Source organism: Rhea pennata, chromosome 5 (genome assembly GCF_028389875.1).
Source record: "Rhea pennata isolate bPtePen1 chromosome 5, bPtePen1.pri, whole genome shotgun sequence".
NCBI lineage: Eukaryota > Metazoa > Chordata > Aves > Rheiformes > Rheidae > Rhea > Rhea pennata.
The window spans coordinates 60,762,484-60,775,063 of NC_084667.1; the positions used below are offsets into that span (position 1 = coordinate 60,762,484).

Genomic DNA, 12,580 nt, shown 5'->3' on the forward strand with positions numbered 1-12,580 from the left:
CAGCTTAAAATTCTGCTTGCAGAAAGAGAAGGCTCATATCAGTACTTTTCTTTCTTCAGAGGCCAATGAATGTAAATTTACAACATTTAATAATAGAATTGTGCTCTGAGGAGCAGTGAATTAAGAAGAAATTACAATAGTGCCTATCTTCTAGAGTTGGTCAAACAAACTGCTGTTGGAGAAGGCTGTTGTAACCTAGCTGAATGCGTTTTGTGTTAAAGAAACACGAGCCCTTATTTGAAAACTTTCAAAAATAGGAAGTCTGTCTTTTAACTATGTTCACTGCTTTTATTCTGAAATTACAGAATAACTGGTGAACAGGCCTATAAATTGGCAGGAAGCTAGGGGCCATTGTCTGCTGAGGTGATAGTTTTGCATTCTAGTATTTATTTTTTCCTTCTGTTAATACTTGGTCTTACCATGCATGTTTGACTTGATGGGGGGAGAAGGGAGAGAAAACTGTGCTGCTGCAGTGATGGAAGTGTGGTAACACATTTTTCTAGCATAACTTTGGTTCTTCAGAGCTGTACTGGATGGTGCTGAGGCCACAAAAACCCAGCTGAAGGTTCCCAGTCTGTAAGGCTATGTGAAATCTATCTATCAGTACAGGATAAGTCCTCGTGCAACTACCCTCCTCTCGCCCAGGGTGCAGCGAGGTGCCTAGTCCCCATCAGCATCCTGACACTTCTTTGCATGAGTTCACAATTAATTTTTATCTGGCCTGGCTTATTACAGAAGCAAACAAGATTATTTGCAAAAGATATTCACAAGTGCTTAATTTGTTCCTCCGTTGTTCTGTAAGAATTGCTCCTTATAGGCTCCCCTCAGAATACAGGTGTTTTGAGATATCTTGGCTTTGTTTGCTGCTCTGAGGTACCCTTATAAGGGTAATTCAATTTCTTGGGGCCTCAATTACCTGTCTGGGACGTAGGAGAAATGAGTATGGGAACCTTTTGAGTGACAGGCCTATTGTTTGCTTTTAATCTGGTACTGATATATGGTGTCTTGAAAAATGTGGCCTCAGACATTATGGTGATGCCACTGCAAATACTTGTTTTTCCTGTGCATTTGCATTTCCCCCTTCCTTCATGGAAGGCCTTGCTTGTTCAGGCCTTGGAGGCTGACGCTGGTCTTGTTTGACACGTGGTGGAATGCTGATTCCCAGTGCAAGTTCAGTGATGATCAGTAATTGGATTATAAGTTACTTCAGTTTTTACTGCAACATATGCTGTTCTTGGTGTTGGTGAAGGGAGGAGGAGAATCAGGAGCACGTGAAGTTCCTAACTTCAGACGCCTCATTTACTTGTTTAGATCAGGAACTAAAATTTGCGGTTGGTGGAAAGATGAACCTCCCTTGAGGTCCCTTCAGAGCAGCTTGCTTGTGGTGCTGTTTGCAGGAGGGCATGGGTGCCTTCCAGGGGGGTTATACAGACGTGATCCTCTGAGATATGTCGCTTTGATGCACTCTGTCAAAACTATTTCCATGCTTCTTCCTTCCAGACATTTGTGAATGACGTGAGGATTCCTGACCAGAAGTACATCACCCTAAAACTGAACGATGTCATTCGCTTCGGCTACGATATCCTTCTTGTTTGAGGATGCAACGAGACACAATCTTTGTTTCGGTTCTGTGCTATGCACGGAGAGTTAATAGTACTAATTGTAGCTAATGACTAAGGATATTTATTTTGCCTCCTGGAATCTTTGGATGGCTCATCAGCTTTTGTTTCTCCACCATGGACCTGGTTCAGAGCACATTAATCATGATACCTACTGACTTTATTGGGCTTTGAATCAGGCCCTACACTGGCAATAGTGACTGTGGAGGTGTTGTTTTGGTGTCTTTCAGTCTCTTCCTCTCTCAGGAAGTTTTTTTTTTTTCTTTTTTTTTTAAACTGAGATTCCTGAGTGGCAACGTGTGTTGTCCTCCTCTGTAACACTAACATCTTCGTATTTTTAATCATCTGACTTTATTTTTCTCATCACTTCACCCAAATGCTGACTTGCAGATGATTTTAGCACACAGTTCTTCATCATTAAACACTTTGCTCTGGGGCTAGCAGTCAGACCCTTGGGCTTTTTATTGATTAAAGTCGAACTTTGCAAATTGCTTCTGCCACAAAATGTAAATCTCTTGTTAGCAGTAGCAAATTTCACCTCTATTGGGAGGAGGCCAAGCTACTGTTACTGCTTTGGTTAAAAAAAAGTACAAATATTGCTAGAGTCTGCTAAAATACCTTTACCTTCATCCCTTTTCTTTTTATCCCGATGTGTCTATATGAGTGGCTATAAGCATGTATGTTGAAATACCTCCTGAGCCGGTTGTATCAACAGTGGTAAGTAGAGCTGCCTTTTCTCAGTGTCATCATTTTCAGAATAACAGTTTCAGTTGCCTCTAACTGCCAAACATTACCCATTTAGGGTGAATTTAGAACTAGTGTCTGCTCTAGATTTCTTCCTTTCTTTTGTGGGAAACTTCCCTTAAAACAGTCCAGACGTTTGTGAGAATAGAGGCATGAAGTAAGTTTCCCTGTGAGAGGGGAGAGGGGGAGAGCTGTCATTGCTTGGAAAACTCCTGTGTATCCTTGACCTCAAGGCCACATTCTTGTGCCTTTTGTTGTCTCCATAATAATCCATGTGTGCTTGGCCATGCTGTAACCCTTGAAATACTCCCAAGCTTGCTGGAAATGTAAGAGAGCTGAACGAGTGAAGAGAGCGAATTTGCTGAACCTTCATGCTCTTGCAGGATTCTGGTGCCTCGGGTCTGAGTTGCTGGTGTACTAAGTGCTAGAGCGCTCACTGTTGAAAACAGGGATGCTTCTACTGATCTGTGTGTAATTCGGAGACTGCAGGAAAAGAGGCTTTTCCAGGCCTTATGTAAAATTACATTTTTGGTCTTGGTATCTCTGTCTCTCTTCTTCCTGTTTTATAGGTAACAGATCTTATCTTCACAATGGTATTGGGGTTTTTTTGTTTGTTTGTTTTAAAAAGAGAGGGAGCTGCTAAATCATTTTTTAAAGAAAAAGAAGCAGAAAAAAGAGAAGTTTGACTCCAAAACTAGGTTTGAATAGTGTACAGCTGATGAAGATTCAGGCATACATGGTAGAAGAATGCTCAGTAGCCCCTTATTGGGTAGTGACCATTTAAATGTGCACAAGTTTTGTCATTTGGGGCCATGTTATTAAAGATGTTGTCTCAGGGCATACATGCAGTGAAGCATGCTGAAGTCGCATAGGAACCTGAGTTCTAGCTTTTCTTGACTTTGCAGGTTTGCAAATGTTCTAATATAGCTGGTTGTGTGCTTTCTAGTCTCTTCATAGGTAGGGAGACTTACAGAGATTTACTGTAAACTCTAGTTTAGCTAAGGCATAAGCCAGTGGCTAGAGCTTGGGTAGATTTTAATGGCTGTGATACAGGTTTAAACTTTTTATAGAAAACAATTCTGAGCATTAGGCAGCTGAATAAAGTGCCTAGTCCTGCAGCCCTTACATGGACATTCTTGTGAAATGAATGATTGCATTTATGAATTGGAGAATTTATTGCCCTCAACAGGAAGACTTACGAGAATGAGAATTTAGGCTTGGATCTTTATGAGAATAAAGATATAATCTCTTCCCCTTCTTTGCTGCTTTGTGCGATGCTTTCTGGAAGTGCTTTCTGTGCCCACCTTGTCCAGCTCTGTGTGGATGGCAGCATCTCCTGTGGTCTCAGAGTCGGCTGTGCTCTATTGAGTATGCTTCTTTTCCATTTACAGTTTCACTTGCAAACTGTGTGAAGTTTTCTTGCGATGCCAGTGTTGCTTGGTTTATTTTTAGTTTAAGATTTTCCATGTTTCTTTTTTCCCCTCTTTGCTCTGTGTGGTCCTGGTTGGATTGTTAATGATGATGTTGCTACATGCTTTCCTTATTTTTGCACAGCTGTCTAGGCTCAAACATACTGAATGCCTCTTTCTAAGAGGTCACAGCAGCTAATTTACTTTTCACCTAGGAAGTTGCAGTGACTGAAAGGCCTTGTCAGGGCAAAAGAGCATTGCAGTCCTGAGAGTCTGTGCAGGGAGCTGTACTCTTCCGTTCCCTTGTCCTGAGCATGCGAGACTGATCTTGGCCAGGATACTGTGAGAATGGAGCAGTCTGCCAGGAGCTGACAACAGGGTGGGGAGGAGCAGGGAGCGAGTTGGGTCATGGCTCAGGTCTCTCCCACATCTCATACCAAAGCCTCCCGAGAGTCTCCTCTGCCCTGCTCTTCATTCGGTGCTGAGTCTGGCCAGCAGACGTGATTGCGCACTGTGCCGCAAAATGTGCTCGGCGTGGACCAAAATGGTGTGCAATGGAGATGATTTTTAGTACTTCGTTTATTTTAAGCTTGTCTAGTTTTATGATCTGGTTTTATTTTAGTGAATGAGGGGTAGATTTCAGTGTACATCTCGTTACTTTGCTCTTTCCTTAACAAATTCTTTACATTCAAACATGTATGTCCTGGAGCAAATTCAACACAAGGTCCCAGAAGAAGCATTAAAGGTAAGAGGGTACAGATGCAAGTTGTTTTTCTTTGTGTAGAAATGGTAGTGTCTACAGAATGCTGCACAATTTAAAGGTGCTGTTTTACAGCATTACATTTTTTTTTTCTTTAAGTGCTACAGTCATGACCATGTAGCTTGAAATATTTAAGTGCTCTTGATAGCAGCAAAAAGATCCACAATATTAGGCTCTCTTTAGATTGATACTTAGCAAAACTTTCCTTTAACAAAAGCTCCTTTGAGAGAGAGATGTTTCCCAGTTATCTCTGCTATGATCTCGTATTCCTGTGCTAATGTCTAGATGAAGTTATTTATGATTTCATGGCTGCCAGCAAAGGTTACCAGAGCTGTAGTGTATAAAAGCACAGTCAACATGTTAAGTTTTCGTAAGAGCATATCAAAACTTATTCTTCTCCCAGAAGTGAAGCATGGATGCCTTTCTCTGAATGTGGTAACTTAGGCCGGCTCCAACACATTTCTTCCAGCCAGCTAAAGTTTACTTAATTTTCCAGTCTCATTTTTGTCTTCAATCTCCCTATTTTTTCTTTGCTTTTCACTCTTATCAGTGAGGTACGTTTTAAACACAGAGTTCAGGGTCAGGTACAAAATACTCCAGCATCCTGTTATCTTAAGGCAGAAGAGGAACACCCTTCGTGCAGGAAAGCTGTCCTTGTACAGCTGAGGGATTAGGCTATCAGTGCCAGACATCACTTGTTGGCCAGCACATACTGTCTTCTTTGCCCTGGTTCCACTTTTAGGACTTTGAGAGGGTCAGAAATTTAATAGATAGGATTGGATAAAAGATGTATTGAATTTACTGAGGGGTAATCTTGACAAGTACACCCTTTCATTAACTTACTTGTAATAAATCTACTTTTAATGAAATTATTTACTGTACTCAAAGATAATATGAAACCTTTTTTAAGGCAGAATAGTGTTCCTAGCTGGAGAGAGTTTGTAGAGAAGTAATTAAAATATGTCTTAATTGCCTTTACTGAGAAATTGAGATAATGCAGATGAGTGCCCTGAAAGAATTTATAAAGTTGCCTTAAGAACAAAGGGGATTTCAGGATTTGAATCTGGAATGGAAAACAAAAGTTCTGATTGTTCTCAGTTTACTCTTTAAAGGGTTCTCTAATTGGCTGTTTGGCATTGTGAATTAGCTCTGCAATTCTCACGGACTAGAGCTGTCACTTAGTATTTTCCAAATGAGGTATTTGAAAGCCTTTCGGCTGGCATTTCTGCCATTCTCTACCCTCTACTCAGATGTATTTTCTTCCTGTTACAGAACATTGCCACATCATTTGCTTTTTTGTATGACTCTTTCAGTGTGTGGGGTGGGAGTACGAGGTTCATAGGGATGTATATATAGGCATATACAGGACAGGGGCACCCTGTGAGCTGTTGGTTATATCTCTGCAGCATGAGAAGTATACCAGCCAACTTCAGATGAACTTCAAAGGCACAGCAATGAAGAGGGTGGAGCAGTCCATGGAGCATGGTGTCTACACTGAGTCCTCACAAGCAAAGCTGGAGAAGGAGAGGAAAGCAATTACAGGTACTTGCTCTGGAACCAGTTAATCAAGCTTCAGGACAGCTGCATACTGCTCAATCCCTGTGCCAGGTCAGAACAGTAGTGCAGTATCATAGTTTACTTCTAGGAGTAGTTAGAGAAGTGTCTTTCTGAAGTTCTGACTTTGGTACTTCAGACTGTCAGGTTTTGGAGATTCAGTCTCCAAAATATTTACTGGCATGATGGTTCCAGTAAGCTTTGTCATTGTGTGTATGCTGGAGAACTTCTGAGCATAGCAGGTTTGGCTAGTTCTTTGGCACCTGTCTGGTCTATTTTTAATTTCCTAATCAAGAGATGGTGTTTGAACAGCAGCGGTGACTCAGAGTGGAAAGTGCATGGCTGCTGTGGCGTGGTACTGGCAGGCAGGCAAGGAGGCAGCATGGGATTTGCTGAGCAAAAAGAAAACAAAAGTATGGTCCTGAATTACTGTATTTCCTCACACATCATTATGTGAGATTAAAACTGATTACCAAACGGGGATACATTTGCCTCTGGTTTGTTACTCGCTGCTGTAAATCTCTGTTTGAAAAATTCTCCGTTATCCATTTTTTCACCCATTACTATGTTCCTTGAAAGACCCTTTATTATTCCTACCTGCTCAACTCTGTGTTTTTCCCTTCCTTGTCGAATCCTGTGAGTGCCTCTGCTTCTTCCCTGTTCCCCACTGTGATGGTCCATGACCTCCCTGGCAGCCTTGTGTCACTCACTTGAACTTTATCTCCTGTATGAGTTACCTCTAGCACACCTCCTCTGCTTGTGCTCAGATACCCATTGGTGGTCTTCTGCAGCTTGATGATACAGAAGAGGAACAAATGTGGTTTTAAAGCATCCTGGTGATTGAGGACTGTCAGAAGCAGTCTTCTGGTGCTGTGATGGCAGAGTGGTTGAAAAGTTTTAGGTTTAGCAGAGAGACTGCCTGCCCACAAAGTGGGCCTGCTAGAGGAAGGAGAGAGGGGAACACAAGGAAGGAGGTGGGTGAGTAAAGAGGAAGCTGGTCTGCTGCAGAGCAGAGGGTGAGCTGGAGACTGATGCAGCAGCTTTCTGGATTTGTGTGCAACTTTGGGTAAATCTGTTAAGGTCTTCTGATCTCTAGCGGGAGTGGACTGGCTGACCTTAATCTCCCATTTATTGTCTTTGTGAAAATCCCTCTAAGCTGATGTGCTGTGCTAAAGCGGTGTAATATTTCTCTTTGGTACATTTGCCTCTGTTCTTGTTCTTGCCTCCAGCTGTGCATGGAAGCACACACATCTGTGTGTACCTGACTCCCCTTCCCTGTGCCAGAGAAACCTTTCCTTGTGATGCCTTAGATGTTTGTTTTACCCTCCTCTGTGTATGTGGCATTTGTGACTTTACCTCACAAGTTAATGGGATGGAGTTGGTGATGATTAACTGTGACACTGCGGAGGGTAAAAAGAGATGAACTTACTTGGGAGGAGAACTCCCCAGCTGTGCTGCAATAGGTACTGGGTTCTTGAAAAGTTTTGTTGATAACCCGTCTGCAAGACTCTGATTCAACCAATTTACTTCTGTTGCAAGGGCATTCTCATTTTTATTCTTCACATCTTCCAAAATGTGCACTAGTTACTTTTAGCCTAATAGCGTAAGTTGTTGATATCTGGGACATCAAAAGTGGCTCTTCAGCGGCATGACCTGTTTGATGATACAGAAAAGGATGCATAGTTCTGTTCTCTGATGCATAGTTCACAGATCTGCAGTACATTTTTTTTTTTATCATGGTTAGTGGGCACAGACCAGAAGTTGGAGGTAAAGAGTCGTGAATACTTACTAGGGGCCAGTGCTGAAGTACGTTGTCTTCAGTGGGACTGAGAACCAGATGTGGAAAGCCTCCTCAGATGTGCTGCTAGCCCCACTGAAAGATGGAGGAATTGAGGATATTTTGGAGGTATTTTGATGTGCTGAACTGGAGCCTGTGGAAGCAAGGGAAGGAGTCTGAACCTCTTTGGATAGCATTCTGTCATGTGAGCAGAATGATCAGTGAGTTTATATTTCATCTGCCACGTGACTAATTCACCTTGTATTCAGCTACAGGCATGCACAGTTTTTCTCTGTTGCTTGGATAAGTGGTAGTAGTTTAAAATGATTAGTGGAAAGAGGAATGTAGTGTCTTATAGGGAGTGGGCTTGCTCAGTGGGAGTAGAAAAAGAGGCTTTGGTGCGAGAGCTGTCTTGCTAAGTCTGTGGGTATTTGGGAATTTGCACTGACTAACTAAAGCAAGGGCTGGGATGACAGAGGCCTTTAGAAGGATCCCTTTCCAGAGCCCTAGTGGAAAAGAGACATGGGGGATGCAGGCTTGGAGGGAAGAGGTTTAATAAAGCAATGTGAACAACTAGACCTGGTGAGAAATGGGAGGAGGTGAGGGGTGAGGAAAAAGACATCCAATAGAGTGAGTTGGAAACAGCTAAACTGTTTATTCCTTATGCTGCTGAACTTGCAGCTTTTTGGTGTACGCTGCTTGTAAGCAAAAAATCACCAGCCTTTTGTGAAATGTTTTTCCAGGAGAGGAATTTAGTAAGATCTGTGGGTTAGATGTTGATATGAATGAGGAAAAATGCCCACAATTTGGCTAGTTAATGCCAAAAATAGCCACCAGCTCTCATATTTAAAGCCTTAAGTGCTTTAAAGGCTTCAGGAGGCCAGGTACAGCCTTGTACTGAGCAGGTTTTAAGACTGTTGCATTCCCCATCTGTTGCTACCTGGATTGAAGTACTGAATGACATAAGCTACTTTATGGTCTTCTGATCTCAGCACATAGTTAATCCTCAGCCTGGCCAAAACATACACTCTTTCCCCCCCCCCAGCCCCCCCCCCCCAGCCCTCATAGGCTAATGGCACTAGATAACACTAAACCTGATGACTGCAGACCTGAGTTTCCAGGGGTGGAGGCTGGAATGAGCCTGAAATGAGGAGGCATCGAACACAAGGGCACAACTTGAGTTTCTCCATGGTGTGTGAAACAGGCTTGTGCAGTGGTTAATGTTGGTATAACTACGGAGTACTCTAAACAGAACAGATGACTGGAAAGTCTTGTTGGTGTCCAGTGCTGAGGTCAGCAGGCAGTTTGGACGGAGGCAGTGGGACTTGTGCCTAGTTGTGGAGTGGTTTCCATGGTCTTCAGCTGCTTCCCCCATGAGATCATGGTAATAGTTACTTAGACACATAGCTCTTCTCTGGCCTTTAATTTAAGATAGCGGTAGTGATGTATCTGCTTCTAATCTGAGCTAGTCTGGTGGTTCGTGCAGCATGCTAACAGCTTGGCCATTTAATTGATACAAATAAATTTGTGATTATCAGTTGGATTTGGAAGCCTCCAGGATTTGTGTGTGTTCACAGCAGGACAGCAGGGCTTTTTATTTATTTATTTATTTTAAAGACCAAGGTTTAGGTTTCCAACATGCATGAAATAAACACTGCAGTGGAGAGCCAAAGAATTGCTTTATGTTTATTCCTGCTAGGTTAGAGTTCTCTGTTTGTTAGAGCTTGTTAGAGCAGGAAGGAAACCAGAGACGTCAGGAATTAGTTTTAAAATGTTAAAGCTAGATCGTCTATTTCTCTCCAAGGCCTCTGCCATAAGAAGCCTATTCTGCATCTTCTGAAGATGGACATTTGTGTTATTAATAATGAATTAAAAACAGCTTGACTTGAAGCAAGCTGGATTTCTCATGCTTTTGCTAATGACTTGCTGCAGCAAGCTTCAAAGCTGCGTTTGTCAGCAAAGAAATGTGCTACTGTTGTCTGTCTGTCACTTATGAGTGTTTGAAGCTCTGCGAGGACTTGGGTGAAGCGCAGCCCTCAGTGCTGTCCCCAGCTGTTGGGAGAGCCCTTCTTCAAAGGAAATCAAACCTCTGCAATGGGAGCTGTGTGTTCATCAGGAAAGCTGTTCGAACTACTTGTTGGTAGAAGGCTGCATTAACACGGACTTTCTCCTTCACCTTTCATTACCTGGACTGTATTTTTTTGTCCTACCCTTGTGTTGCTCTATGTGATTCACTTCTCCGTAAATATACCTCCTTTGTATTCAAACATCCCATTTTCTCACATTGTGATGTCTTTCCTTCAGATGATCAATAGCCTTGTGTTAATTTAACAGGCCATGTTCTTGTCAGACTTCGTTAAATAAATGGACCTCCCTTGTTCTATGCTAAAACAGCCATCATTATTTTTTTTCTTGAATGACTGCCCCAAAGACTGAAATCCAGGTGCAGAACGTGTGCATGTCAGTGGTCTTTCCTGTATTACACTGTCACTGATAGCTCAGTGTTTATCTGGCTGAATGCTTGTACTGACCTCAATTCTTTTCTCTAAAAGGATGGTTTTCAGGCTGTTTGCCTGAATTGATGAGCCAAGAAATATATCTAAATGAATTGGCACCATCTGGCCAGCCTGGCATGGAGTCAAGAGAGGTGGTAACAAGCTGTCATCAGTTGGAGGAAGTCTAATATCATTAAAATGACTGAGTAGTTAGTTTCCTTGGTGTTTCTTTTTCACCGCTGACTTAGCCAAGCCCTGAGTCTCTGTGGGTTTGCAGGAGCTCTTAGTGTACACTGTGAAATACAATAGACAATCTGTGGGTTCAGAGCAGTGTTTGTGTCAGGACACAGGCAGACCTGCTGCTCTGGATGCTGCTGGTCCAGGTTGAGGTTGCTACCCAAAATGCATCCCAGCTGGTGGAGAGCAAAGCCCCTTGGATCTGCTGGCACAACTGCATATGTAGCTGCTCCCTGGTCTGCTTCTGTCTCACCCATCTGTTTTAGCTCTATTCTTAAGCTTTTTATTTTCTTTTTTTAAACAATGTTATCTTTTAGAGGCCACTGAGTCAGTTGTGCTGGCAAATAAGAAGGGTCAGTAGTTTCTGTCATAGGCAGGATGGCAAATTCAGGTAGCTTTTCTGAAACTGGAAAATTTACAGTAGCTCAGGATCTGGCCACTTTCAGCAATAGGTGAGAATTAAGGCATCTGTATCACTTAATAAAGCTTTTATGCAAAATGCAAATTAATTTGAATTCTCAGTGGAAACATTAATTGCTCTTAAAATACTGAAACTGTCCCTAAAGAGCAAGACATTGGCTCCTCAGCTTCCCATCTGTACTTTTTGTATTCTTAAAATTAAGCTCTAGTTTATTGTGGAGGCAGGGAGAGGAGGAGAATGAAAAATAATGCATGCGTAGTGCCCTGAATGCAGACTCTGACAACAGTCACGTGAAGCCGTGTAAGCTGGTGTTGTGCTTCTTGGCCCTGGTGGGTAGGATGGGACTTCTACTATGGCATGACGAGTTCAGGCCTGCGGCTGCTCTAAAGTGGCCTCCCACCCTGGCAGCCCCTGGCTGGGTCTGTGCACTCTGCCAGACCTGATGTGCTAACTGTAACAGCTCCTTGATATGTCCTGGGCTTTTGGTCTTGTGCTAGCATTCCTCTCAGAGGGAGTTTGGGGATTCACAAATGTCTGACAGGACCTCTTCAGGTTAGAGAGGGCAATTTGAGAAGGACAGAGGAATTGGCTAATCCTAATTTTTAAATCCTTTTTTTCTTTCATGCTTTCATTGTCATCCCAAAGTTCCCCTTCAACCAAAAATTTTGACTGAGATTAGCTTGCTCCTTCAGCTCACTTTATTGCTGTAGCAGAAAAGCTCGGGGGCTGAAGGCAATAGCATCTGTGTCCTGTGCAAGGAATACAGTTCTCAGGACTGGAAAAGATGCTGGGAAGACATCTATCCTGCAGGACCGAGGCCCTCACTGATCTGTCTTAGCTCACTTTGTCTCTTTGTATTCCGTTTGCAGTGTAGTATTTTCAGTGTAATATTCCTCCAGCAACCTAAAATTGATCACTGATGAGCTTGTCTGAGTTGGGTTATTAATCTAAGACAAGCCTCCAAAATCCCATGTATCTCTTGAATTTTGAGTCCTTCACTTTGGTGTTTGGACCTTTAGGCATGAATTACCTTAGACACATTTGGCTGTTGTTAATAGATTTGTCCATAACCCTGGAGTTCTGGTCTCCTTCTCCTGGCCCTGACTATCATTTGGCAATGAGCCCCAAGATTAATATTGCACCTTCAGAAGGTGATGATCTATTGGAGTTTGTAACCAAAAGGTGTTCCTTGGGACATAGGTAGAGTGAAACCCACATGGTTGAGGTGGATGGTCTATCAGAGGAGTTGTGGCATGACGAGAGGGTGATGGGTTTCTGCTAGGCTGAATGATAGTAGATCTCAGTCTAGCAGAAAATATGTTTGGGTTCCTCTGTTCAATGACAAGCTTTTAAGTAGTCTTTTCTTTTTTCCTCCCTAAAGTGGTTTACCCCTCGGCAGTTTTGAAACATATTGCTTGGCAATTCCAGTTTATTCATGGTGAAAAATGCTTCCTCCTTTGAACTTTCAAAAGCTGCCTACATGATGGCAATATAGTTTATCTTCTGTGCACTCTAGGCAGAAAGGAGTAGTGTTTTCAGCCTCTTTTGATCATCGGTGTGAAGG

The 12,580-nt window shown here is 42.6% G+C and overlaps 1 protein-coding gene across 2 annotated transcripts in view; it reads left to right on the plus strand.

The window, feature by feature from the left end:
- The window catches only part of CEP170B (centrosomal protein 170B), a 57,545-nt gene that overhangs the window by 14,317 nt on the left and 30,648 nt on the right, over positions 1–12,580 (plus strand). The window contains exons 4-6 of one of the 2 annotated variants that reach the window (XM_062577110.1): positions 1,501–1,579; positions 4,459–4,517; positions 5,939–6,074. In XM_062577110.1, coding sequence (XP_062433094.1) covers positions 1,501–1,579; positions 4,459–4,517; positions 5,939–6,074 — 274 coding nt within the window. Of the gene's footprint in view, positions 1–1,500; positions 1,580–4,458; positions 4,518–5,938; positions 6,075–12,580 lie in introns of those variants that run through there. The other variant, XM_062577109.1, reaches the window with a different exon arrangement.